The following is a 26997-nucleotide window of genomic DNA, read 5'->3' on the forward strand; positions in this document are numbered from 1 at the left end:
GGCATGATGCAAGGAGCCTCTACGATCGGCATCTTACAAGACGCCGGAGTTTTACACCAAGATGCCGAAGCCGTGCTCGAGCCGTGCTGTGCTGCTGAAGCTTCAAGTCTCTCCTTTAACCGAGGTTCTCCACTCCTCGGCACACCCTCAGCTCTAACCATGAACTGTGAGCGAGCTGCGAAAAGGTAGGTTCAGATCTCGATGGGCCGGCTGTGGGAGCCTCAGATTGAAGACCTTGTGTCTCCGCAGGGAACGATGTTGATCCTGAGGAGCCGTGTAACTACTTGACACTCTAACGCGAAAGAGTCGCATCACGGCGTTTTCTGGTTCTTTATCTCGCTTGTATCCCGTTCTCTGCTCTATATCAACGCTTTTGAGAGAATTCTAGCCCTTCGCATACAATCAGAATGGGTTCCTTAAGCACTCGCCGACCGGTGCGAATTGGCAATGCCATGGGCGCTGTCACTGACCTTCCCGAGAACATGAGCGTCCTTGCTGAACGCAGAGACATCGACTTCATCGTCGGTGACTGGATGTCCGAGTATAATATGTCATCGCGTGGGTCGCTGAAGGCAGCAAGAACTGGACAAATCAGTACGGAGTCGGAAGACGCCTTTGAAGTCAACTTTCTGGAATCCGTGGAGCCGGCGTTGGCCGACATTGCGCGGAACGGAATTAAATTGGCCGTGAATGCTGGAGCTAGCGACACGGAGAGGTTGCATGACCGGCTCGTCGAGCTGATTTCTCAGAAGAATCTGGACCTGAAGGTCGGTTGGGTGGAGGGCGACGAAGTCTATGAGGCCATCTTGAAATGTCGGAAAGAGGGCTACAAGTTCCGCAACATCACCACTGGTATGTACTTGGTTCAATACAGTACTGACCACAACGAGTAACATGCTGTTCCAGGCCAACAACTGGATTCCTGGGAGTTCGACCCGATCTATGCACAATGCTATCTAGGTTGCTGGGGTATTGTCGAAGCCTTCCGCAACGGCGCAGACATTGTGGTCTGCGGTCGGGTGGCTGATGCAGCACCGACAATGGCTGCTGCGGCGTTTTGGCACGGCTGGACGCGTGACTCTTACGCTGAGCTCGCCCATGCTCTCGTCGCAGGCCACATGATTGAGTGCTCATTCTATGTTACGGGAGGGAATTTCACAGGCTTCAAATCCTTGCGCAGATCGACCACCCCTCTCCTAAGCCTACCGATTGCGTCCGTACAGCACGATGGCACATTCCACATAGGAATGGAGGATCGTCCAGACCGTGGAGGTGAAGTCTCCCTTGACACATGTCGGTCACAGCTGCTTTACGAACTTCAGGGGAAACGGTACTACAATTCAGACGTGGTCGCCATTCTTGACCAGATCAAAATGGAGCAAGCGGCTCCTAATTCCGTTTACGTTTACAACATTGGCTTCGAGAAACCGCCCCCTACTACCAAAGTAGGCATCACTGCAAAGGGGGGATATCAGGCAGAGGTTCATTACTACCTGGCCGGACTGGACATTGCTCAAAAGGCGAGCATGCTCGAGGAGCAATTGCGGTATTGCTTGGACACGGAGAAGTTTCACACTCTGAAATTCACGACCACAGGAAGTTGTGCCCAGAATCCAGGCAGCCAGGATGCTGCGACAGTTGATTTGCGCATCTTTGCGCAGGCACGCACCGAGGAGGCTCTTGCCCCGGCCAAGTTCTTGAAACCGTGCCTATGTATTGTCATGTCGGCCTACCCTGGCGCCACTTTCGGCATGGAACACAGACCGGGTCTACCCAAGCCGTACTACGAATACTTCGTCACCACTGTGCCACAAAGTCTGATCAAGCACGTTGCGCACTTACCTTTTGCGGACAAGTCGATCGCGATTGACACTCCGACAGACACCGTGGACTATGTGCCTGAACAGGAAATCGAAGAGGCGGTCGACCCAATGCCACTCGAGAGCTTCGGTCCCACCGTCACACTTCCCTTAGGCACCATCGTCCATGCACGATCCGGCGACAAGGGCTCCGATGCGAACGTCGGCTTCTTCGTACATTCCGAGGACGAATACGAGTGGCTGAGATCTTTGCTGTCCGTCCAGTGTCTGAAGAGCCTCCTGCAAAACAGCTACAATGGCAAACGCGTTGAACGCTTCGAGCTGCCTCATATCAAATGTACGTATTTTCACCGTCTTTCAGTAACTACTTCTAGTCTATGTTTCGCTGACTTGTGAGTTTTTATAGCCGTTCACTTCCTCCTGAAGGATCATCTGGATCGTGGTGTTGCAGCCAGCTCATCGTATGATGCACTCGGGAAAAACTTGGCTGAGTATCTACGGGCGAAGCACGTACAGATCCCCATGGTCTTCGTGTCTCGAGGATCGATATGACGTTCGTCTTGGGAGCAACGGTGGGGACATACTGTACTATAGTCTCATGGGTGAATCGTGTAATTTGGCGCTAAGGTGCCATTCGACGACCAACAGCAGCGAGGACAATTTGTGTAGTAAGAGGGCCTCCTGCTCAAGCGGTGCCCAACTGCTGCTTCGCCGATTCAACCGGCAGCTGTTTTGCACCCGGGCTAAGCGAGTTTCATTACACGATTTACCCATGAGACCGTAGTACGAAGTAACTAGGATATTCAACGTGCTAGAAACAACTATCTGTAGCATGCCTCATAACGACGACATTTAGTGGCCAGCTCCTATCTAGATTATACACATACCTTCGCTACTGTTGTTGTCGTGGTAGCTCAGAACACCACCCACAGTCAACCGTGCGTCGGACGATGGCCGTCGTCTTATTTCCAATCGTCCCATACAGACAACAATGCTCATAGAAGGTCTCAGCTCAGATAAGACCATAGATGCGGAGTACCCGGCTCTCGCGAATGCGCAAAATCAAGGGACCGGAAAAAGTTGTCCTGGTCCGAAATGCTGCCAGCAAATGTATCATCAAAGGCAAACATATTAGGTATCAACTCGTCGTAGTCTTCGAAATTTACGGACCAAGGTAGTGCCGACCACTCCGAGGGAGCGGAAGAAGCCTCATTTCCAGGGTGCGCAGTACTTGGTTCTCTGTTGCTGGGATGCGGGTTCTCGTTTTGCCAGGAGGGATGCCCGTGCGTCGTCGAAGGCGACGGTATACTTGCTGGGAGGGATAAAGCAGGTTCGTGCCTCAGTTCGTCGACTTCTCGAGTCTCTGAGAGGCTTCTGCTTCTGTTGGGCGCAGAAGCTCCCCGTGGGGAGCGTTTCAGCTTCTTCATGATGTTAACGAAGAGCTTGAGAACCCAGCCACTGACCGGCCAGGACTTTTGAAGCGCGGTGAGTCCGAGCATGCATATTCGGGCACGAGTTTCTGCGAGCTCCCTCCCGATGGCATTGGAATTGCACATGGCGTGCACATGTACGGCAAGCGCATTGAAGAGAGCTGGGATTCTAGAAGCAGACCGAGCCTAAGTCAACCGGGCAAAAGGCCGATATGACTGTTTACTCACGTATGAACCTGACACAACCTGACCATTGACACAGCTAGCATGTCTTCCATAGTGCGGGTGATCACATTGGCTGCGCTGATAGCTTTCGATTCATTTCCCCATTCCTCGACTTGTCCTTCTCCGCGAGCACTGCGACTGGGACGGCATAGTAAGAGCACGGCGTAGCTGAAATGGTAACTTTAGCAGTGGGCCATACGTGGCTCTTTCCGGTGCTTACATACTTGTAGGCCATGGTCAACATCGAAGGCCATAGTTGCTGTCCGAACTCAGGGCTAACGCCGTCGTATCGCAGAGAAGGGGGAATATCTTTGTAAAATTGAGACAAGGTTTGTTCCAAGCTGACACAGTTGTCCCTGGGCTTCTCTGCGCCAGGTGTAGCATATCTCGAAGTTATGATGCGACTCACTAAATACGTCAGAAAAGACACTCAATCAGACAAACATCCACCGACTGATGGCGCAGAGCTTGGCTACTTGACTGAAGTAATCTAAGCTGCCTGGGACTCGGCCAGGGAGCTCATCGGCCACATCTGCTGGTTCTGGAAGTTCGACATCGCAGTCATTATCGCAAACATGCTGCGGGCGACCAATTGAACCACTGACGAGGATGTCTCGTATCTGTGTGCACTAGATCAGTATAACTCACTTGGTATTCCCACAGGATTGCTACCAACACGCAAAGACCACCAGTTTAACTTCCAGCGACTTGCCGTTCTCGAGTCAATGTTGGAGTTTTTCGTCCTGAAAGAGCAAAGTCAGTGATCAAACATTCTCGGTGAAGCAACAAAGCTCACGTCCGGTGGAGTCCAAGACTCTGAGCGAGACCTATCGCTATTCCCAGCCAGTGCCACGAGTCCTTTTGGTCATTCGGCCCTCCCCACCAGAAGCTCATCAAAAAAACGCCGCAGATGTTGTTGATTTTATGAGGTTCTGCATCTGCGTCATACAAGGCTCTGGCCTGCTTGAAGAAAGTGGTCCTTGCGACGTGGCGATCGTCACAACCAAGTATCTTCAGGGTCTCAGAGTCGCATAATGTGACTGCGATCATGAGTACCGCGTTCAAGACTAGATGTGATTGTCGCTGCGCCTGCCGGGCGCTGGAAAAGTCTGTTCTCTCAATGACAGGGAAAGCAGGATGGAAATGCTCGAGATACGCGACCAGCAGCCGCTCAAGTGCTTCATCCGGAGGTTTATAGAAAAGACCTTGAGCTTTGAGAAGCTCCATTTGACTGTTGACTGTGTTGTCATCTGAATAGATGGCTCGAGACTTACTGAGAGCCCCGTCAAAAATGGGAAAATGTAGCCTCTTCTTATAATGCATGGAGCTCGTTAGATGTGGCGCAAGCACGTCGTGGACCACATATGTCAAGCTGAAAGCCTCCCCAAGGAAAACAGATTGATCGGCAGGCCGAATTAGTGCATCGTTTGCGGTCACGCTTCGTTCAGCTATTTGTGCGTAGAGCATTTCAGGGGACTCTGACAGCCCTGGACTGCAGTCCATTGACGAGAGGCCTGGTTGGGGTGGCCATGTTGGACCTCCTGGGGGCAAATCAGTCTGAGCTCGGGGTGCGGATGCACGTGTTGTTTGCAAAATGTTGTGATGAGGTTCCGAGGCACCGTGGAGGGCACCATCTGTAGCACTATGGTCGGTTGTGGTGGCGTCAACGGCGATGTCAGTCGCTCCATCCTGGTTGGCTTGAACCATTGAGAGGGAGCGACGACGTGTGTCGGATTTTCGAGACTTTCGCGCATATCTGTCCAGGTCAGCAAGCATCGATATGCTCCGATATGGTACACATACCTGCCCCGCTGAGAGTCGATAGGGACACATTCTATACTGGTGCGCGCACAGCCAGAGCATGGCCCGGTATTTGAGCTATTGCATCGGATCTTTTTCTTGTGGCAACGCCAGCAAGCAACGCGAGCACGGTCACGCCGAAGAGGACGCGGAATTGCGGTATCATGGTCGGCACCGATCATGGCGGAAGCCGTGCGACAAGTCTTAGAACGCAACCGAACGGCCTTTAGATGCCTCCCTGTCGCGGCATTTAGATGGTTAAAAAGCCGTGGGCATCCACGAGGGGGAGAAGGAGGGGACAAGCCAAGGGTTTGAAATGCGGAGATGCTGTGGACGGCGGACAAGTGCGGGCACGGCTGGACACGGAGTCGATTGACTCTTGAGCTGCCAGTGCAGTGCGGTCCTTGTCTGGAGAAGGTACCTAGGCATAGCCTTGCCGAGGGCAGCACGCAATACACTCGGCTTCTCAACAACATGCGCGTGTCTGGCAATTCAGAGAGGTCAGATCTCATAATGCACATCAGCGGCTGCACAATCGAATCCACCTCTCTTGTGTGGTTACATTAACGTGAGGTATAACCCCCGTCGACCATCAACGCTGTACCTGTCACGTAGGAGCTCCTACCACCAGCTAGGAATACCACAGCATCAGCGACCTCGTTCGCAGTCCCAAACCGACGCATTGGAGTCCAGACCCGTGTTTTCTCGAGCGCTACTTGGGCAACCACACCGGGCGTGATTATGGGCGTGTCTATATACCCAGGACAAACTGCGTTGATTCGAAGTCCTTCACTGGAGTAGTCTTCCGAGGCTGTCCGTGTCAGGCCAATGACGGCATGTTTACTGGCACAATAAGCCGTCGACAAAGGCACGCCAACAACACCCAAGATAGAGGCGATGTTGATGATTGAGCCACGTTGCAGTGGCCGTTGGTCCACCGAGGACTGCAAGTGGTCCTGTCTCAACATGATCTTGGCAGCAGCGCGGTAGACGTAAAATGTGCCGTTGAGGTTAACGTCCAGAACCCGATGCCAGTCTGATGAAGCTGCCTCAGCCGAGCCCCCAGCGTGTTTGAATGCGATTCCAGCACTGTTAACCACGTAGTCAATTCGGCCGAATTCTTTGGCCGTGGCATTGACCGCGTGCGTGACTGCATCTTCATCGACGACGTCAACCGCTTGAACCAGGATTCGACAGCGCCTCGCGGGGTGAGATGCTGCTTCTTGCTCGAGGTCTTTCTGAACATCTTCCAGAGCCCGTGCGTTGAGGTCGAACAATGCAACTCCTCCTGCGCCTTCTTTGACAAAAGCCGAAGCACAAGCCCTGCCAATGCCACTTGCAGCCCCTGTGATGAGCGCGAATCCTGTGATGTCCATTTGGTCTTGCTTGGGTGACGTCGCCGGTCCGGTGATCTGGTTTGGCCTGGGAGTGGACGTTGAAAATGTTATACCTGTACAAGTTGGAGGGAGCTGTCTGCGGCATCGATGTCGAACATGTTGTGCGCCTTGGTGTGCAAACCCCTCAGGACCCCGCCCCTGGGGACCGGCTTCTTGTTGAATTTACATAACCTTGACAAGACCTCCAACTCCAAGGTGGGAGCCAGACTTTCGACACTGCGACTACCAGGTCTTGCAGCATACGACAGAGGTACCTCGGGTATGAATCCTATGGGGAAGTAGCAAGCCTCCTCGCGAGTTATCTTACTGCTTAGGGCGGCGACCTGAGTGACAGAGCGGCGTGAGATAAGATTAGATCCGCAACTCTATCCTCCGGCATCGGGAAACGGAAACGAGGGGTCGACATCATGTTGGGCGCAGTTCGCGATTTGCAAGACCATACGGCGAGGACGGCACACGGAGTACAGCGAGTCTCAATTTCTTACCCTGTGCAACTCCTCTCCTTGTCCTACCGAACTCCCTACAAAACTTCCTGCATCCTGCTGCAACCCAACAGATCCTGTCACGCCCCAACTGACCAGTCGACATGTCCGGACTCAAGGCAGGGGACAGCTTCCCTGACGACGTGGTCTTCTCGTAAGCAACCCTCCGCCTACGCTCTCCTCGAGTGCCGCGTGCATCTATTCATGCTGAGTTCCCGGCTCAGATACGTACCCTACACCGAAGAAAGCGCCGCCATAACGGCCTGCGGCATTCCACAGAACTACGCGGCCTCGAAAGAGTGGAAGGACAAGAAAGTCGTCCTGTTCGCCGTGCCTGGCGCTTTCACACCGGGATGCTCCGTGCGCCATCTGCCCGGATACATTGAGAATCTAGAGAAGATCAGGGGCAAGAAAGTCGATATCGTCGCCGTGCTGGCCTTCAATGATGCTTGGGTCATGGATGCATGGAGCAAGGCCAATGGGATTAAGAACCGGGAGGAAGATATTGTAAGTCATTACCCCGAGGGCCCTCTACTTGGCGGTCCTAGGGCTGGCAGGAGTATCTGCACCCGCAAGCGGTGTGTCAAGAGGCACAGGATGGCTGACCTGGCTTATCTGGACAGCTCTTCCTCAGCGACCCTGAAGCCAAATTCTCCAAGTCGATAGGCTGGAACCTTGGTGAGCGGACCGCCAGATATGCTATGATAATCGACCATGGCAAGGTCGTCTACGCGGAGAAGGAGCCCGGCAGAGACGTTACGGTGAGTCAGCACCTCGTTGTACCTTCTATCGTACCACCTTTCTGGTTGTTCGATGTACGGAGCACCAGCGCATTACCAGGGGGTGTTTTCCATATTCGGGGGATGGGTCATACTTTGACTGTGTCTCCGTCTGATATGAGTTTTTGTCAAAATGCCTTGCTGACACATCCTGCTTGGGAACAGGTTTCGGGTGCACTGGCCGTGCTCGCTAAGCTATGATGGTATCAAGTCTAGTGTGCCCGGTGCGAAGTATCGCAAGCTTCTGCCTCCTGCGAGCAAGCTGCAGAGTTTATCCGTACAGCCCGGGGAGAACTCTGTGCATCAGATCAAAATCAATCATAGAAGAAGAATATAAAATAGAGATGCCCAGCGATATGTTTCATACACTGTTTCTTTTGTGCACAATATGGGAAATCATGCTGGCTATCCTATCTCCGAAGGAGGTCCTCCTCGAGAGCAAGTGGCCCCTTGAAATGTCCATTTTCCTGCCTCCTCGGACAATCACATCGACACTCAGTCAAAGTCATCCCGAACGCTCAAATGTATGTCAAATTGCCTAAATCATGAATTTCGTGAGCTTAACTGTCACGGTAGACGCAGCAGATCTTCGAATAATGGCAGACTTTCACTTCCGACTGATTTCGACTTGAATGTGTCTGCACCGCTTTCCTCCAAACCGAAATCCTCTCCGCTGTACAGCATGGGCCCCGGATTGCCGCCAAATGCGAATGCGTCGAAGCTGTCAGGTGATAGCTTAGAATTAGATGGATGAGGAGGAGGAGTTTGGCCGTTGGCTGTCTTGACTGCTTTGATCTGTGCCTGCAATTCGGTGATGCGTCTGTACAACTGTGCAACGCTGCTTGCTTGTTTCGAATATGAAGCCAGTAGATCCTGGTGTTTCTCGTTTAGAGTCTCGAGTTGATATTCTAGACCTTTGACATGTCGTTCTTTGCGTTCGCGAAATGCTCGCTGCGAGGCGCGATTCTGTGCTCTCCGTCTTGCTTTGGAAAGTGGGACTGATCCTGCTTTGGGGCTATGGAGCGGCGTCTGCTGCTCTGCTTGGGTCGAGAACTGACTGTAATCGGCATATGTTTCGAACAGATCGAAATCCACGGAATCCCATGTTTGACTTGTGGGATCAAAGCCTGTTGGAGCCATGTTTCCGAATTGTAGTGGATTGTTGAGACTCTGATTAGCCATGGTCAGCCACCAAATGCCCAGAACCTCGGCAGCTCGTATTGTTACATACATCAGGTGAGCTCGAGGAGGAATCTGATGGTAGCTTGTAATCGAAGTATGAGGTATTTGTAGCTGTAGCCTTCATTTGGCCTAGGCTCAACGTGAATTCCATTGCGGCTGAAGCTCAAAGTTATTCTCAACGTCCCCGAGATGGTCGTACTCGATTCGTCTTTCTCACGTTCGGCACTGTGAAGATTTTAGATGTAAACTTGAGGCCAGGATGCCTTTTTTTGAATCGAGTGTATATTTTCAGTGATATGAAGAAGCGTGAAGATCTTGGGCAGAAACGGCAAGCAGTGAATTTACATAAGCTTGTGACCGGAGTCCTTCAGTCCATTCGGTCTTCCAATTCCAAATGCAACTGTAACTGCATGGTGGACGGGATTGGACCAGTGGTATGCTGGATGTAGCTTGGGCCACCTCCCGTGGCTGTCGGAGGCGTGGATGTCAAGCACAAGTGTCCAATCGGCTGGCGACTCTGTATTACCCCAAAGAAGATAGCTTCTCCTTACCAAATCACTGCACGAAACAGTCGGCAGAGATGCGAGCGAAGAGCTTCACATCGTGCTTCTCGCTGGAAAGCTTCATCTCCGCTTAGCCCTTGGCTATTGGGAGGCCAATATTGGTACGGAGTGCGAGGTAGCATTTGCGTGCAATTGCATCGTACCTCTGTGTAGATTTGGAGTTCTTGACCCGTTCGAACGCGGTGATTACTGACTTTGGTTGATGGATCTTCCAGTACCTATGGATCTCTTTGGCTAGTGTCGGATTAAGATTGTAAGTCCTTAACGTTCCTGTTATACGAGAGGGTAAGATGTCTGGGGAAGGCGGAAGTGGAGGTTGTCATGATGATGATGAAGAGACGAAGACCCTGAAAATCGAAAAATGCGCTTGTTCGGTTAGAGAAGTCGACTATTCCTCATTTGGTCGTCTAATTCATTTAGTCATCCGGCTAGACGTACTCTAGAGGATTGGTGGGAACTAACTGAAATCAGCTATTGACGAGTCAACTTCCACTTCCTCGGTGACTGCTGCATGTTTCAACCTCCACCCGGTCCTTTCAATTGCAGGGCATCTTCTGCATCCCAGCATCCCAGCATCCCAGCTTACCGGCGAGTCCGGCCCTGTTCGCCAATCAGCCTCCACAGACGTCGCCGACCCCAATACGAACACATCCTTTCTGTCGCAAGAACCGAAGTCTGCGGGGGAAGTCTTCGAGGCGTCGGACGCTTACCAGTCTCTTCTTGGACCCTGCAGGTTTCGCGGCCTAATCTTGGAAGCACATACGGGGTGCTGGACGACAATCAAACAATGTCCTCGTACCTTTCTCTGCCTTGCTCCCGATTTGTCCTTTGATCTATTTGCATGCTATCTTGGCCGTAGACGAGCACATTGTGTCGGGGTTGGCTTCCAATTGGTCACACCACGTCAGGAATTTCCTTTGTCGCCACTACGGACAATCCCCCAATAACTTTTCAACACGTCCTATGCTTTAGCAGCTTTCATCAATGAGTCGGCTGTTTAGCGAAAGCATGGTCAGAACCATCGGTCCCATCAAATGGCTAATTCAGACGACAACGCGGCCAACAGCTTCACATTTGTAGATTATCACGACACTCCAAACCACAACGCATCGCATCGACGTGCCGTCAAATCGCACATTTCGAGCAAATACAGGACCTCGGTGCGCCAGCAGACACAACCTCGCTATGCATTACCTCAACGTGCTCCTCTCGGCGCCACTGCGACTAACGGTGTGGGCGGCGAAGGTTCTGTGGTCGTACGAAGACGACCAAGAACATCACGCACGACCTCTACAATAACACCACAGGGACATACACTGCCGCCGGTGCCGTCGCCTGTTGAAATCAACTTCAATGGATTCCGCAACGATCCGCTCAATGCTTTTCCTGGTAAGCATACAAATTGCGTGCCTGGGGCGCTCGACTATTATACGCAAGTTCTGGGTCCGCTACACGAGCCGTTGTTGGTAGCCGTCAATATGGTCAACCCCATGATGACTTGGATGTTTCCCTTGCTACTCAAGCATGAAAGCGCTTTCCACGGAGCTATTGCTTTATCTCAGGCGTACTTGGAAAAACGCCAAAACCCCGCCGCGGAGCTATCTCAAGAAGTCGCATTTCATCGGCGGAGAGCTGTGCATGTTTTGCATGATCATCTTTCAACTGTGGAAGGGCCTCCAGATGATGCCACTGTCATGACTGTATTGGCTCTGGCATCCCTTGACGTCCTGGAAAGGGCCGACCAGATGACACATCGCAACGGCTTGGCCTTAGTGGTGGCTAAAAAGGGTGGACTTGATAACCTCGGAGGCCGTGGATTGGTCAAGGCTTATCTGATTCAGTTTGACTACTTCTGGATGCTCGAGACTGGATCAAAACCCTTATTCCCGCTCGCCAAGCGAAAGAAGAACAGGACATATCCACGGCAGCCATTCGACCCAGATATGCTCGCATTGATCGGAACTCTGCCTGCTGGGTTTGCAGCATTAGCAAACCAACGATGTCTGGGAGTTGACGTACTCGAAATCTTGTCCAGGGTGAACAGATTTGCGATGGCAAAAGCAGCAAACCTCCACCTGCCGTTGATCAACGACCCTATACCCGAAGGACAGGACTATCAGGACATTTTTGATACATGCTCCTGTCTTCACGCTTCAGCTTCTACCGAGCATAGCCTCGAGAAGAACATCTGTCTCGCCATTATACTTTTTTGTTTCGACATTCACAGTCCGGCTGGAGTGTCGGCCAAAATCACGCCATATCGCGGAGCACGGCAAGAATTGACCAGGTCACTCCAATTCACTCCTTCCAGCAATATCGCGGAAAGAGCTTGTCTGATCTGGATCTGGATGATTGTGATTGCATCCTGGAAGCGAGATCATGATCTATGCCATGAGAGTCTCTGGTTATATCAGGCTTTCTTCGAGAGGTTTGAGGAAGCCAGGTCGTGGCAGGCTGTCAGCCATGCGATGCGGCAATTCTTATGGTACGAACCTTTAGCACAGCCGTGGCAAACGAGCTGGCGGGAAGCGTTCAATGATTACCAGAGGATGCAACAGAATCCTCGCCTGGTTGAAATCGCATCAGGCGAAGAAGATCAGCTTAGCCCTTTGAGTTCGCCTGGGACCAAGCATTCGACTCGAGAGTCAACGCCGGCGTCGGCTAGCTCGGGAGGGTTTGGAGAAGACTGGGCGAGGGCGAGGAGTCTGCCTAGTAGGACAAGACGAACCAGTCAAGCCACCGACGCCTTCGAAGACGGCACCCCCGGACCTTCGCGGCCGAATGTCGTCCTTCCTCCCATGTTTACGCTGGATACATATCTCGGAGAAATCAAATGACCCCAGAAAGCCAATAGACGTCTAACAGATATTCACTACAACAAGATGTCTGGTCGTCAGCCTGCCAAGAATGCCGATACGTCCCAGGACCTTCAATCCCGCCGTGGCGCCACTCTGCAATGACCACCAATTCAAGGAGCTTCCAGCACAGTCACTCGGGGTACAATAGGTGAGCCACTGGCACACTTCCTTGACAAGCTCGGATCTGTGCCACAATATGTCTCTCGCAAAGGAAGATTCGTGTACGAGAATGTCACTTTAGTTCCGCGACACCTACATCTCGAGAAAGCTAGCCTTGCTGGCCACCCCGATCCAGAAAATGTGTCGAGAACCTGCAGGAGGATGCTGTTGGTCTTTAAGCAGTGCATGCATGTGTGATCTAACCGGGTATTCCAAAGCGTAATTTTGCATCTCCTCTTGAAGGTTTGCTGGTCAAAGCTACGTTCTTTGGACTACGAAAGCGTTTTGGGAGCGGAAAGGATCGATTGCTCCTTGCCACATTGTGAGCGATATATATAGGGCGAGAGGCCAATGTGAGATGACGGGATGTATCGTATCCATCGATACTTAGCATCTAGACTCTCAGAGAATGATACATGTACGTCGCAGATCCCACCAATGTGACAATATTTAGCAGACGAGGCAAAAGACAGTCACGGACGATATTTCCGGGTCAGGAGTGTCGAAGAAGATAGTGCACTGTATGATAGCTACAGGATATTCTGTATACCCGCCGAATCAAGCCTCTCTGTCCATTCTGATGCAGCTTCTCACAGGTACAGCCCCTTTTGCCACCAAGCGCACCTCACATTGGCTGTTGGATCCTTCTGCACCATGATATTCGGCGTGACGCCAGTCGCCGATATGGACACGTTCAACCCCATCTGCGTGGCGTTGTTGCCTTGCACAGGGAAATACGGCAGTCCAGGACCGTTCGGATTGCCCGTCATGGCGAAGTTGACCAGGTAGCTCTGCATGGTCTGTGCCACTGGAGCGAAGAGGTCTGCCGTGATGTTCGTCTGTTGGCCGTTGTAGAAGGAGTACTGCACGTCGTAGCCGTGCAAAGCCGGAGGGACCTCGAATTCGTAATTGTACGTCCTGTTGCCATAGGCCCGGGCGACGTAGTTCGTGTTACATTGGAAGAACGCCTCATTGACGATGGCTAAAGTGCGGTAAATCGGCGCGGGATAGTTCGACAGCGGGTACAGTGTGTGGATGATGTAGTTGAGTGCTGGCGTCGTGATGCCCGGAAACGCCTGCTCGAGGTATGCAGCGAAGTCTGCGTCGGTTTCGAGGAAAGGAGGAGAGAAACCAGGCGCTTCGTTGGTGTTGTGGCCCGCCATGACCGTGACGTTCTTGGCGAAGGCGCCGTTCAAGAATGCTACGCCAGGTACAGTCGGGATGAAGACGCCGTCAGCGACAGGATTAAATCGAAACGAGCCGTAAGGAGCTAAGCCGACGTACTCGTAGTTGGCGGCCATGACGGCGAGCGAGGAAGCGTTGCGTGCCTCTTCGATTGATGAAACATTCAACGTCTTCAGGAATGACTGGGTGGTGTTTTCCTGTAGATAGAGAGAATATGTCGGGAGAAAGCCTGGAGATTGGAGGATAGCGCGGGAGAAAGGAACGGGCTTTTGGCCGCCATAGGCAATGATTTGGTGTTCGACACTGCCTCCGCCAGCAGATTCCCCCATCACTGTGACCTTTTTCGGATCACCACCAAAAAGGTGGATGTACTTCTGGACCCATTCGAGCGCGAGACGTTGGTCGTAAAGACCGGCGTTGGATACCCCTCCTTCGGATTGTAGTGTTGGCCCAGAGAGCCAACCGAAAGCACCAACGCGGTAATTCATTGCGACATAGATAATGCCGGGATCACCATTGGCCTGACTGGCTTTGATGAGGCCAGAAGGGTTCCCGGTGTTGATTGAGGCCTTGGAGCCCCCTACGTATCCTCCGCCATAAATCCTGACCAAACAGTAAGCTAAGCTCAAGTGTTTCAACACAGAGACATACCAAACTAGTACATTAGCGCCACCACTTTGTCGTCGCCTTCGAGGGCTATTAGCAGCGTCGAAGACAGTCTTGGGAACAATGACGTCCAAGAACAGGCAATCTTCTGTCTCTTGAGGGCCGGGCTTGTACGTCGTATTTGCACTGGCTGCCAAGAATTGTTGTAATTCTAGCTCAGCTTCGGTGTAGTTGAAGGTACTGGCGTTACCGGCCAAGTAGGAAGTGACAAATGCTTGAGAAATCAACCCCCAGGCTGGAGCTGCTTGCGGACAAACAGGTCCGAAACTGCCATTTTGGACAGCCGGATTGCGACCTGCTGGTGGCACAGGAGCGGCGAACCGCAGCTCGCCTACGGGAGGCTGAGCATATCTGATATTGCTGAAGTTGTAGGTCTGGCCTGATTGCTGATTGTCCTTGTTAGAATAAAGGGCTGCAGAAGTGACGGAGCCCATACGTTGAAAGCGATTGCCTGGTGAATCTCGTACTCAAGGTCAACCTGGGGCAAACTTTGGGCAACAGTGAACTGTGAAATCGAGTTCAGAAGTAGCAAGGCTGTGAACCCGAAGCTGAGGCTGGACATCTTGTTGGGCAGCATATTCCTCGAGAAAGAAGCCACAGGCAGAAACTCGACGACAAGACAGGCCTCTCAAATAGCTCGGAGTTCATTTTGAGAGCGCAGGCACCGAAACCAGTAAATTTCTCCCGGGCGAGAGACCTACCTCGGCATGTAGAGATGGTTAGCGGACACTCCGGATGCTGTCTGGTATACACCGTCATTGACTTGTTATGAGGGGTTTTGTGGATCGATCCAGATAGCCTGAACTTCAATAGGACCTGGGTCGATTGGTCCATCCATTATTCCCCAGAAAAAGGCGTCAATGGGATCTGCCGATACGTGGACACGCAACTTCAAGGCCTTCCAAAGTGGTTGTTTAACTTGAGGGAAGAAGCAGTGGCCTGAATAAGGTCTAGCAGGCTGTAACTTACATCCCACCTGCTGTTTTGAAGTTGGCTTTGCCGCCAACATTCAGTTGACATGGCATCAATGTGTGAAGGAAACACGTTTGTTCGAAGCCAGTCAAGACGTAAGCACCCAGGTGTAGATGCTGATCATATTTGTGACCGGATTGACAGCAGTGGACAAGATTTTGAATGAAAGAGTTGATGGTTGTAGGTCGAGGGCCCATCATGCCCAGCGCCGAGGATGACATAATACAGTCACGTGTACATTTACCCCGGATTCCCATCACCCACTCATTTGATGGCTTGAAAAAAAACGCGGTGGTCGATCCAGATTCAACCAGACAACATTTTACCATGTTGTGACAATGGCTCCCCCACCTCCTTCGGCTGGTCAAAAACGCAAGGTAGCCTTCGACAGGCATGCAAATGCCTCACATACGCGTAAACGACAAAAATTCCAAGATGCTCGGACTATCTCTGTCCAGCCCGCCAATGCTGCGCCCTCCACTAATGGAAATCTCAATGTCGCATCCTTTATCAAAGCGAGAGAGTTCGAGATTGGTGCTCTTGAAAGGAGTATGCGTAGAACAAGGAAAGCCTTAAACACAAGAGCCTTTCAGCAGGTCCCAAGGCACATGCGTCGAAGGACTGCGAGTCACAATGCCAAAAAAGTGCCCAGGCGACTGCGGAAACGGGCAGAACGCGAGGTTGGTCCCAGATTTCTCGGCCAGGAGCGCTGTGAACTGACGGAGCTGACTAGGTTGGGTAGATGAAGGAAGACAACACTCCTACCGTCACAAAACGAACGCGAACACCATCGAGACGTCTGAGACTTCGGCTAGGGACCGCGAAACTCATCAAGCAGCTGAACCAGAAGAGGAAAACCGTGCGTCAGAAGAAAAAGGAGGCCATCTCGAATGCTAGACAATCCGACCCTGAAAACCATATTTCCAGCACAAGGATACCAAGATTGAAGAAGAACACTTTGGTAGAGCCTCCGAAGGCGACAGTAAAGTACAAAAAGAGACAAGTCAACAAGACGTGGCTGCCTACGCATCTCTGGCATACCAAGAGAGCACATATGACACGGCCAACGGAGCCCTTGTGGAGGATGGCGATACCATTGAGTCCGACAGAGAAGAGCTACCGACCGAGCCATCGAGCAGCGGGTGCGCATGGTTGCATAGCTTGGGATACGAGTTATATGTCGACAGTGGCATGCCAGGGCACTACATCTGGATTGGAAAGCTTGCTCAAGGCGTTGGGCTTCTCTCCACATAATCTTTCCTCAAGCCTGCAAAAGAAATGGACTGCCGGGACACGGTTTGCGGAGGGTTGGGTCTATGAGCGAGACAACGCGAGACAAGCTATTGCTCCAGTCAAGATCATATGGTGCATTCAGCCCGAGAAGGGGGCGTCGAGTGAAGAAGCTCTTCAATCCGCAGACAAGATGAACGTGGACGAGAATAGCCAAGCTCCGACCTCAGAACCCCAGGCTCAGACCAAGCCGAAGACCAGACTCGACCATCGAATTTTGATACGGATACACCCTTCAGCATTCCATCAGTTCTGGCAAGAGCTGTTGAAAGTCGCGAAGATGCAGAAACCGCAAGTACTGGTGGAAGATTTACGCTTCGAGATTGGCAGCATTGACATCCAGGGCCCAGGATCAACAGAATCCTTGCTAGGGGTCCTAAGACCGTTCTCCGATACCGCCGACTCCATTGCAGCTGCTTGGACTTTGCTGGCTGGATTGAATAATCCTGCTGCCTTGCCACAAAATGCGCTGCTTGCATTTGACATGAAAGATCCGCGACTCAATCATCCTCCGAAACAGGTGAAGATTTCACAAAGCCCCGATACCAGCCAGCTTGAAGAGTTGTTAGTATCTTGGCCCGTGGACGAACAGTTGACATCCTCTCGACTTACATCACACAAGGAGCGTTGGCGGGTGAGCGAGTCATTACCGTCACAAAAAGCGATCAATCGTCGAAGAGCACTTGCACCACCGGGTCAAACACCAGCTATCTCGGCTAAGGATCCGCGGATACCTGTCATTGTTATCGCGTCGAGATCAGAAGATCGCTCCAACTCCAAAGCCTCCAATTCTCAGGGAATGTGGACTGTCCTCCTGCCATGGACTTGCGTTGATCCGGTATGGCGCTCGCTGATGTACTATCCACTTTCATCTGGCGGGACGCCGCGTTTTGGAGGCATGAAGCAGAAGCAGCAAATGGCTTTCGAACAGAAAATACCATGGTTTCCAGGCGATCTTCCTGGCACCGAAGCTGGGAGGGCATGGGAGCGCACTGAAAGCGAGAACAGGTTCGACGAGTGGATCCGTAGACCACCAAAGAACAGGATTGCTTGGGACAGGGTGGATCTAGGCCTGGGCAAGCACGGAGAAGTCGGGCAAGGCTGGACTTGCGACTGGGAATTTCTGTTTGAAAGTCCAAAAGAGCATGCTGATCAAGATTTCAAGCCTGGTTCTGAGCACGCGAAGGCTAAGTCCAACCAGCAGAAGCCACTACTGTTGACGCAACGGCAACGCAAGGCCGCAAAAGCAGAAGCAGAAGCAGAAGCAGAAGCAATGGCGAAAGAAGATGGAGCACGTCGACGCGACACCTCCAGTCCTGAAAGCGACGAAGAGGACATTCATCCGCCGACACTTATCTCCGAACCACAATACACTCAGCTCTCTGGTGGCGCAAGTATTTCTCTTCTGAAGACGCTCTCCTCGACCAGTCTGCCCTCTATCCCTGCCCTGATGACGATCCGCATCACGCTGCTCGATAAAGGCACCCCCGCACCTGCAGCTCGAATATACAGACTTCCATCACTTCCCAAACCCGCCGCCAAACCTACCGTCACAGCAACCACGGAACCGAAGCTTGCCTCGCAAGACCAATCTCAAAGTTGGTCCACCGAACCACCGCCAGCACAGCATCCTCCCGCCACGAGCACGACAGATTCGTCCGTCTTCTCCAGCGCCAGCGCAATGCATGACCTGCGCAGTCGTTGGCTCGCTCTCGACACCAAATCCGACAGCATCTCCAACTCGAAAAGTCGTCTTTCCAAACAAAAGACCAACAAGTTCGGATTACCTCGCCAACAGCGCGTCTATCCCCGAGAATCACTCGCTCGAATCAACGTTCTGCCCAAGAATGCCCCACAAGAGATTGTGGACAAGTTTGGTCCGAACAGTGCGTTTGGCCGCGGTGACGGTGAGATCCCGAAAGAGAAGCCTCCGGCGCCGAAAACGACGCAAAATAAGAAACGTGGTGGCAAGACGAGCGATCCATCTGTCAAGACTACCACCAATGATCATTCTTCGTCGGAAAAGAACGCAAACGAAGCCGGCTACCTCGATCCGGACGACGGCCCTGCTCCATCGGCGCCCCTGCAAGAGTTTCAAAAGCTTCTCAATGCATCGCCTCCCGAGCATGAGTGGTCGAAACACCCACCCTGCCCTGATGTGTGTGACTTGATCGGCTTCGTCACTTCCGGTGGATACAACCTGGCCGAGGGCTGTGGGACGGCGGTGGGATCAATCTGGGTGCAAAGGCTGGTTGAAGGCTGGAAGCAAGAGGATGGCGAAAACAAGACGCAGACGGACAGGCAGAGGAGATTGTGCATCGTGCGCAACGCGGGTGAAAGTATAGGACGGTTGGGCGTCTGGGAGGTCTGCAGTTGATCGATCGATCATCACTACATCGTATCTAGAGGAGCAGAACGCGCACCGGTGTGGGTATACAACAGGGGTACTGTGCCTGGGCTGTCTTTTGTGTCTAATGTAGCCTGTAAGAGTTGGATCCAAAGCAGAGTTTCCGGAAGATGCTCGATAGGACAAACGTAGTAGAGCAAATAGGACCTTGGGAAAGTTATCATCATCGTCATCAGCTTTTTCGGAAGTCTAGCTGTACAAAAGAGCTATACTATATCCCTCGCCGAAACGGCTCTTCCGAGTGCCAAAGGCACATTCACATCCCACACCGCTAAGAAAACGCAACAAGAAAAAGGGGGTATCGCGAGTGAATTGAGCCGAGCCCAGCTGAGAACCCAGCACCAAAAAGGAGAAACCACGGATTCCAAATGCGATGAGAGGAACTTCTTCTCTGGTCCTCATCTTGGGCCCATCCATGATCATGATGGTCAAGCGCCATAAACTTGGTAAAATTATTAAAGTCCTTCGTCATCTTGCCAACTCCTCGCTTGCTACCGTAGGCATGTGTTGTAGGATTTGTACATACTCTCCACTTAGACCATCCTTGCATGAGATCCGATCAGAGAGCATAATTCTCCGCATGCAGGAAAATCTCATCTTTCCCACTGTCACTCCAGATGTCGCGCTGCAGTCGGGCGACCGTGTTGGTGACGTCGGTCCTCATCTCTGGCGGCCCGCAGACGTACACGCACGTCCGTCGTCCGAATTCCTTACTCAGCCCCTTCAGCATGTAAGGGATGTCCGGCCGGCCGTACTCCGTTCGCCAACCGTCACGACGACTGGAAACGTTGGTCGGCAAGAACGCGAAGCGCATGAGGTTCTTCTGGAATTTGGTCGGGGTCTGGGGGAAGCCGAAATCAAATGCGCGTGTGGCTTCGATTTGAGCCTGCGAGATGGTCGACATCCTGGCCTCCTTGGGCGGAGGCGGGTAATATGTCTGCAGTTGCTCTGCGCTGGACGGAGACAGGTGTCGCGGTGGTGCGAGGTACGCTTGTGGGAGGGCGGTGATTTGGTCTTCAAGTTCCTTTTTCAAGTCCGGTTCGCCTTCCATCACCATGGCCGAGTTGCGCTTGCTTCCGGCGTTGTGGATGGCATCGGAGATCTTGTCGCGGATCCCGCCAAGGCGGTGTTCTTTGACTTCGGGAAGAGGTTCGTAGCGTCTGGAAGCGGTGATGTAGAAATGGCACTGTACGGATCCGGGAGGGGCACATTCTCTGCAGATGCGGAGCTCCTCCTTGAACCACTCCATGATATCGGGACGCTTCATGGCCCAAATGACATGGACCTTGGACGTTGTGGCTTTGCCGTCGCGCATACGCTTGATCAGGTCGAGAAGTTGACTGGCAATGGCCGTGATGCCACTACCACCAGCGAAGAAGACAACCTGGTCGAAAGACGCCATTTGGCGTTGCATGCCGCCATAAGGTCCTTCGACGAATGCTCTGTACGTCTTGTATGGTCCCTTCTTGATGGCGGTGTCCATCACTTTGCGTGTAAAACCTGAAAAGGGGCGGAAGACCAAGGTCATATCTCGATATTGCTCGCCATACTGAGAGGGGAAGTCCTCGCTGCACAATGAAGCAATGGTGAATGGATGGTTCTCTAGAATGGAGATCCCCGGCATTCGCAGGTATGCGTACTGGCCAGGCCGCCACCTCTTCTGGGTTGGAATGGTAACCTTGATGGCATTTTCGGGCAAGATGGTTACAGCAGACTCTTCGCCAATGAGCCAAGAAGACCGGAACGGGTTTGTCCAGTTCAAGAAGACGAGCCGCGCAAACAAAGACACAGACATCAGTGCTATGGTCGAGTAGAGGTAAGCCCATGATGTTAGGTAGTTGTTACAATGCCAGAAGAGCAGTCCGATGAAAGCCCAAGCAACTGGGATGTGGAGGATGACAAACAGCTCGTACATCTTGGCACGGAGGATTGGTAGAGAGTGCAACGTCAAGAACAGTAGAGGTGCAATGGCGGCTATCCCAGTTGTAAACACATAGTACTGCTGGTTAAAGTAGAGCTTGAATGTTGCGTAGCCATCAGGGTCGTTAACCGACTGATACCAATAAGGTACAGCATGGATGATGGCGAAGATGACGCATAGATATGCTGTCCAGCGATGAAGGACGATAAGTCGATCATGGCCAATTCCGGTCATCCATGAAACTGGATTTGCTTTGGTGGCCAGCACAACGCACCAGGGGATGAGAGATACCGACATCATACCTGCTCGGATCGCCAGGGGAGGTGAACCATATGACATTGAGGCGTAGAACAACGGTCGAGGTAGGAAGCAGTAGAGTAACGACGCCAGCAAGGCGATTGTTACGATCACAAGGACCCCAAGAGATGGAAAGGTAAAAGTGAACTTGCCAATCCGAAGCGCCGGCATTGGGCGGTAGAAGATCCATCTGAAGAAGGCAATGGTGTTGTTCAGTGGTGCAATGGCCGACACAGCTGCTTGCTGTCTCGTCTTCTCTGCAATTAGCGGTCCTTTGCTTGGAAAGAAGTGCCTTGTCGATCCATCGGTCTGCGCACTGATTGCGCTGGGTAATTCATAGTCGACATATCCGTGCATTGGTGAGAAGCCCATGGGAGTGGTTGCTGACGCGGAGTTGATGACTTCTTCCTTGTACAGCGCCGTGCGGATCTTATCGCCCCAGTAGTAGTACAGTCGCATCAATGTCGCGCTGAGTAGGAGGATGATTCCAACGTAGACGAACAGTAACCCATACTTCGCGGCATGGCTGAACGGATCTTGTTGAATTGCTTGCACCAGCGCTGGAGGGGTTGTGCTGTTGATGGGAATATTCACTCTCTTCACAAGTCCGTCTGCTATTCGGTCCCATGAGTCCTCTTCTCTTTTGGCTAACTGCGCCAATGCCTCAGTCGCCATTGAGGACATCTTGAACGCAGTATGTCCTTCACCGAGGTCCGTCTGTGCAAGTTAAGAAGGGTCGCAGATTGCTGATGAGAGTTCAGGTCGGGGATCTGGTCGCACCGAGGCCTTGCGGTCGAGAGGGCTAAATCTGTTGGACCCCTGATAACCTGTTTCTGAAGTGGTCGTATGCTCCACGGCCAGTCAATGGCCCTCGGCGAGAATCGCAGATTCTTGTGTTGTTACAATGAGAAAGCCGGCTTTCTCAGAGGGAATGAGTGAATAGCGAATGTAGAGAACGTAGAAACGGAGGACCTCATGCCTCTTGGACAGCAAGGAGGACAAGGGAGGAGGGCGAAACATGCGATATAGACGGGCATCGAGCAGTCGCAGCAGATAGCACGAGGTGACGAAGAGCGAGCCCGCGGTTGGAAGAGTTGATTCACCCCGCTACTCACCGTGATATTGACCGAAAGAGTGAAGATGCAAGCAGTCCCCAAGCCTTGGGGGCGATAGTAACACATGCATCGAGGACATTCTGCCGGATCTTACAGGCTGGCCAGAGTCAGCGGTAGAGTCAGCGCTTCGAAGAGAGCTTGCATTGGTTTGTGGCAGATCGACTGCAGAATGAGCGGGTGGACCTGGAGCGGACCGAGAATTCGGAGGAAAGTCACGCAAATCGCAGGACAGCAGTTGGCTCGAATGAAGAGGAGAAGCAGGATGAAAATGCCAGCGATGAGAAGACGATTGGATGGACGAGTGTGATGGACAGGATGGAAACAATTAGCAGAAGAATCAACTGGTAAGCGAGTCCAACGAGGGAGACAGTACGAGGTAATGGGAGGCAGATATGTGTCCAATAAGATGCTCGAGTAGCCGCCCAGCTTCGACGGTGGCACCTTCGTGCATCTCTAGCTGCATCTTCACCCACGAACCATCTCTCAGACATCGCTCAAGCCTCGACAGGGTCTATCCCCACAGAGCCGACTTTCCAGCACAAGGAACAGACCTCTACTCGTACTTGGGGACACGCAATCCTTTCCCGAATGGTCCGAAATTCGAACTTCTCGAGATGACCTAAGCGAAGCACTGTTGATCAGGCAAGACGTGATGAGCGTTATCATACCTACGTGCACGGAGTATGCTGGGGTCATTGATCAACGTGTCAGCTGCACCCCAAGTCTCTACAGGATGCAACGTGAAGAGGGGGGGCTCTCTTGCCGCTGGAAGGTCACTGATTTGTATAGTTTATTGACATCTTCAGTTCTTTCTAGCACCATCTGTGCATGCCTATGCCGTATTCTGATCCCCTTGATCAGCCTCTTCGTCATCAAATGTGGCTTCCCTCATAAACGGACTTCGTGCTCGGATGGCCCGGCCCTTCATCAACAATACGACAGGCACGAAACTCAATGCCAGTCCGATGAATCCAAGTAGACTGCCCGCCCATCCGTAACAGAGGTTCTAGAACAGTTGATAAGAAGCAAGAGGCAGGAAAGCACCAAAGCCGTTTCGTCCCAGACTCGCCGCTGAAAGTTCTGATGCAGCATACTTCTCGTATGCATCGGTGAGGTAGTTAACCACTGCCACATAGATGCTGTAAATGCCAACACCAACACATGCCACGCCGCAAGTCGGCACGATCCAGTGAATGCCAGGTCGACTTGTCCAGCCGTACCAGAAAATGCCTGCCGAAAATAACAATGAGCCTGGGACCGCAAAGAGCAGTCGGTGCTCGGGAATCGGCTTTCCAGGTTTCTCAGTATTCTTCCCGGCACTGCGAAGATAGAGCCAATCTTGAGCGGGGTTGATGACCGTGCCAATGAGCGCGCCAACGCTGATGGCCAATTGTATAAGACCGGTCTGAAACACATCCATGTTGTAGTTGGTCGAGAACGTCTGAGGTACGCTCATGAAGAAGAGAAAGAGGATTCCCCAAGCGAAGCTTACCCATAGCGTGAAGAAGGTAACCACCGGTTCTGTGAGCAACATTCTCACTGGTCTTCGGAAGCTGGTTTTCAACATGTTCAAGGTTGATTCCTTCTCGAGTTCGGATTTGGCATAGATTGGTTTGCTCGTCTCCTTTCGCATTTTCTTGGCCCTCTTGCCCAGAATCACGTCTCCACGGGTTTCTCGTAGAATGAAGTAGAACAGAGGAATCAAACCTGCATTGAAGATGATCTGAATGTAGAAGGTCTGGTGGCGCTAAGTTAGTAGAAGAGGGAAGAGGGCACACGATTTACGGTATGACATACCCATCTCCAAGGCTGCTCCTTGTGAATCTGCACAATGCTGCTGCCAACGAATGGTCCGAGAGCGATCCCTGTGACAGACGTGAATCCTTGGACGGTCAAACATCAGCAACGGACCATGAACCTTGCACGCTCGAGCAGATGATGGGAGGCAAGGGATGAGAAATTACCAAAGAGGCTCATTGGGATACTGCGAGCCTTGTCGTCTTTCCATATATCGGCGATGCTGCCTCCAACTAGGTTGATAGCGACGCTCGAGGCGCCTCCGCCGAAGAATCTGGTGACCACCAGAGTGGCAAAGTTTTGAGCGAAAGCTGACGGGAACAGCCAGATTACGAACAGAATGTAAGATATGAAATACCTGCCTGGGAGTAAGTCATTGTCTCTTGCATTAGCAATGGTTGCAATAGCTACCCTGGCATTCGCCCGCTGTGCTCGGTCAATGGCACAAACAGCAACGGGAATAAGGCTGCTCCCATATTCCAAGAAGTTGTTGCCCAGTACAGGTTCGAAAATGGCCTATTCTGGACGTTGAACATCTGGGAGTAGTATTCGTTTCCGGAACCGTAACTGCCAGCTGGCAGTCCCGTCAATATCGAGATGAAGCAGACCGTAAACGTCACCAGCCATTTGTATGTCGTGGACCAACTGAAGGGATTATCGGGGTCGTTAGGGCCATTCCAGTCGTGGATGATCTTGCCATCAGGAGTTCTCTCCTCCTTGTCGTTGCTGGCTGAGCCAACGTCCTGACCATGTTCGGGAACCGCTGTTGGTGTGGAAGACTGCGAATCGTGGGAAGATGAAGCAGAATTTCCAGAAGACCGCTCTTCTCCACCCTCTTTGCTGCCGCCATGATGTGTGAATAAATACAATTGTGTGAAATCTGACCCCTATGAGTGTCGAGGACGAGGAGCATGATGTCCCAGTAGTTGCGGGCTTTCTTCTTGGGGGTGTTATCAATATGTAAAGCAATATTCCAAAGTTTGTGTATGCAGATGACGTTGGTACCACAGATTGTTCCCAGTTACTCCATATCATGCAAACATCGTCGTCATGAGATCCGGGAAGTTTCCATAAAATTTTCACTCGATGACATCTCTGCAAGGCTGTATCTGGGAGCTCAAGGTCGCCAATGATCAGTACTCGGCCTCGAATATTCGTTCGCCAGAGTCTCAAACCCCTGTCGCTGATCACAATTAATGATCGACACAACCTTGTTATTAAGCAAGCCGGAACAATGCAAATCGGGTACATTTGAATCCTTGATATATCAACACCGAACCCGTCAGGGAGAGACACGTGGGAAAAAAAGGAGGAGTTGCGCAGACGAAAATACATCCATGGCGGTATGAGAGCTGAACCGATCAGAGCAAGAGCAAAGGAATAATTCGACCCAGAGGGCCACGAACAGGTCTTGCCAGATCTTAGTCTGAAAGGAGAAGGCAGGCACCACAGGTTTTGATGAGCGTTGGCTGCATTCGCATTTTACCGTGTCCGCTCTCGATACGTCGATTGAGTCTCGGCCAATGGCTGCAAAGATGCCTTGTCAAGGAGGGTAACTGCAGCGAAAGAGCGATAAATTCTTTCCCAGTCTCTGTTCCATGGTACCGTTCGACCTCGCATCGATCTCCACCGAGCAACTGTCTCTGGCCACAGATAACCGGATATGTCGAGACAACACTGACTCGACGATGTTCGCCTCTTCTGTAAGCTTTTCGTGGACAATGTAATGTAGGACATCATCGACATAAGCCCTCCAATAGGCTGCTTTTCCCCAACCTTTACCGTAAGGGCGAGTATCATGCAAAATCGCTGCCTCGTAAAATACCTGTAGTCTGCATTGACAACGATCGTGCTGATGTGGCCTCATCCATCAGTCGTGTAACAGAAGGCTTCTCTACCATGCCCCGTCGCTAAATGCAAGACTTAATATAATCAGCTGCTGCTTATTTTGCGACGATCGCAATATCCGCAGCATTTGTCGCATTTCGCTTGTAGTGCGATAAGTGTCGGTTCAACAGACGCTCCTCCTCAATCGCCCTCTGAAGGATCAACGACTCGCGCACGTATGATCTTGAGCTCATCCAACGGTCTGTCCTCGCTGTTCGTCTTGACCAGTCCCATTCGCTGCACGATTTTCATCCCACTCTTTACACGGCCGAATATGGTATGCTTACCGTCGAGCCACGGTGTTGGAGCCAATGTGATGAAGAATTGACTGCCATTCGTATCCTTTCCACTATTGGCCATGCTCAATATGCCAGCGCCCGTGTGTTTGAGTGAAGGATGTAGCTCGTCTGCGAACTTCTCTCCATAGATGCTTGAGCCGCCACGTCCAGTACCTGTAGGATCACCTCCTTGCACCATGAAATTCGGTATGACGCGGTGGAAGATCACATTGTTGTAGTAGCCTCGTTGAGCCAGGGTCGAAAAGTTCTTGCAGGTCTTTGGGGCATGGTCATTGTAGAGCTCGACGGTTACAACACCCTGAAGAAAGTTGTTAACGGAGAAATCCAGGCAGAAACGAGCGGAAGGAACGCTTACCATGGTCGTCTCGAGCACAACATCGGTAGCCATGTCGAAGAGTTCTGCGTAGAGCCACTCTCTGATCACATGCCACTGATATAAAATGCACAGCACGAGCAAACGTGAAAT

General features: G+C 52.0%; 11 protein-coding genes across 11 annotated transcripts; 4 read left to right on the forward strand and 7 right to left on the reverse strand.

Annotated features, from left to right (window-relative positions):
- Positions 1-407: 407 nt before the first annotated feature.
- PV05_10610 (uncharacterized protein) lies at positions 408-2457 on the forward strand (the record flags this gene model as incomplete). Its single annotated transcript, XM_013457071.1, has 3 exons — positions 408-852; positions 907-2157; positions 2227-2457. 3 exons carry the CDS (start codon positions 408-410, stop codon positions 2370-2372), a joined length of 1842 nt encoding a protein of 613 aa, XP_013312525.1. The 3' UTR covers positions 2373-2457.
- Positions 2458-2827: 370 nt separating this feature from the next.
- Positions 2828-5796, reverse strand: PV05_10611 (uncharacterized protein; the record flags this gene model as incomplete). The annotated part of the gene is made up of 7 exons (XM_013457072.1): positions 2828-3419; positions 3479-3643; positions 3700-3883; positions 3930-4095; positions 4152-4218; positions 4272-5231; positions 5279-5796. The coding sequence occupies 7 exons, from the start codon at positions 5794-5796 to the stop codon at positions 2828-2830; spliced, it is 2652 nt and encodes an 883-aa protein (XP_013312526.1).
- A 42-nt stretch (positions 5797-5838) lies between these two features.
- On the reverse strand, positions 5839-6651 carry PV05_10612 (uncharacterized protein; the record flags this gene model as incomplete). Its single annotated transcript, XM_013457073.1, has 1 exon — positions 5839-6651. One exon carries the CDS (start codon positions 6649-6651, stop codon positions 5839-5841), a length of 813 nt encoding a protein of 270 aa, XP_013312527.1.
- Positions 6652-7058: 407 nt separating this feature from the next.
- PV05_10613 (uncharacterized protein) lies at positions 7059-8301 on the forward strand. Its single transcript, XM_013457074.1, has 4 exons — positions 7059-7308; positions 7379-7661; positions 7778-7915; positions 8099-8301. The coding sequence occupies exons 1-4, from the start codon at positions 7259-7261 to the stop codon at positions 8132-8134; spliced, it is 507 nt and encodes a 168-aa protein (XP_013312528.1). The 5' UTR covers positions 7059-7258; the 3' UTR covers positions 8135-8301.
- PV05_10614 (uncharacterized protein) lies at positions 8291-9978 on the reverse strand. The gene is made up of 2 exons (XM_013457075.1): positions 9165-9978; positions 8291-9103 (listed from the first exon to the last, which is right to left on the reverse strand). The coding sequence occupies exons 1-2, from the start codon at positions 9264-9266 to the stop codon at positions 8501-8503; spliced, it is 705 nt and encodes a 234-aa protein (XP_013312529.1). The 5' UTR covers positions 9267-9978; the 3' UTR covers positions 8291-8500.
- A 229-nt stretch (positions 9979-10207) lies between these two features.
- On the forward strand, positions 10208-13243 carry PV05_10615 (uncharacterized protein). Its single transcript, XM_013457076.1, has one exon. The coding sequence runs from the start codon at positions 10713-10715 to the stop codon at positions 12513-12515; it is 1803 nt and encodes a 600-aa protein (XP_013312530.1). The 5' UTR covers positions 10208-10712; the 3' UTR covers positions 12516-13243.
- Positions 13215-15326, reverse strand: PV05_10616 (uncharacterized protein). The gene is made up of 3 exons (XM_013457077.1): positions 14983-15326; positions 14532-14932; positions 13215-14483 (listed from the first exon to the last, which is right to left on the reverse strand). Exons 1-3 carry the CDS (start codon positions 15121-15123, stop codon positions 13286-13288), a joined length of 1740 nt encoding a protein of 579 aa, XP_013312531.1. The 5' UTR covers positions 15124-15326; the 3' UTR covers positions 13215-13285.
- Positions 15327-15836: 510 nt separating this feature from the next.
- Positions 15837-19399, forward strand: PV05_10617 (uncharacterized protein). The gene is made up of 2 exons (XM_013457078.1): positions 15837-16198; positions 16261-19399. Exons 1-2 carry the CDS (start codon positions 15857-15859, stop codon positions 19183-19185), a joined length of 3267 nt encoding a protein of 1088 aa, XP_013312532.1. The 5' UTR covers positions 15837-15856; the 3' UTR covers positions 19186-19399.
- A 46-nt stretch (positions 19400-19445) lies between these two features.
- Positions 19446-22475, reverse strand: PV05_10618 (uncharacterized protein). The gene has a single exon (XM_013457079.1). It carries the CDS (start codon positions 22115-22117, stop codon positions 19775-19777), a length of 2343 nt encoding a protein of 780 aa, XP_013312533.1. The 5' UTR covers positions 22118-22475; the 3' UTR covers positions 19446-19774.
- A 1079-nt stretch (positions 22476-23554) lies between these two features.
- Positions 23555-24881, reverse strand: PV05_10619 (uncharacterized protein; the record flags this gene model as incomplete). The annotated part of the gene is made up of 4 exons (XM_013457080.1): positions 23555-24286; positions 24346-24431; positions 24513-24703; positions 24757-24881. 4 exons carry the CDS (start codon positions 24879-24881, stop codon positions 23555-23557), a joined length of 1134 nt encoding a protein of 377 aa, XP_013312534.1.
- Positions 24882-26373: 1492 nt separating this feature from the next.
- On the reverse strand, positions 26374-26919 carry PV05_10620 (peptidyl-prolyl cis-trans isomerase-like 1; the record flags this gene model as incomplete). The annotated part of the gene is made up of 2 exons (XM_013457081.1): positions 26374-26829; positions 26887-26919. 2 exons carry the CDS (start codon positions 26917-26919, stop codon positions 26374-26376), a joined length of 489 nt encoding a protein of 162 aa, XP_013312535.1.
- Positions 26920-26997: the final 78 nt, after the last annotated feature.

This window comes from Exophiala xenobiotica (genome assembly GCF_000835505.1).
Source record: "Exophiala xenobiotica strain CBS 118157 unplaced genomic scaffold supercont1.6, whole genome shotgun sequence".
NCBI lineage: Eukaryota > Fungi > Ascomycota > Eurotiomycetes > Chaetothyriales > Herpotrichiellaceae > Exophiala > Exophiala xenobiotica.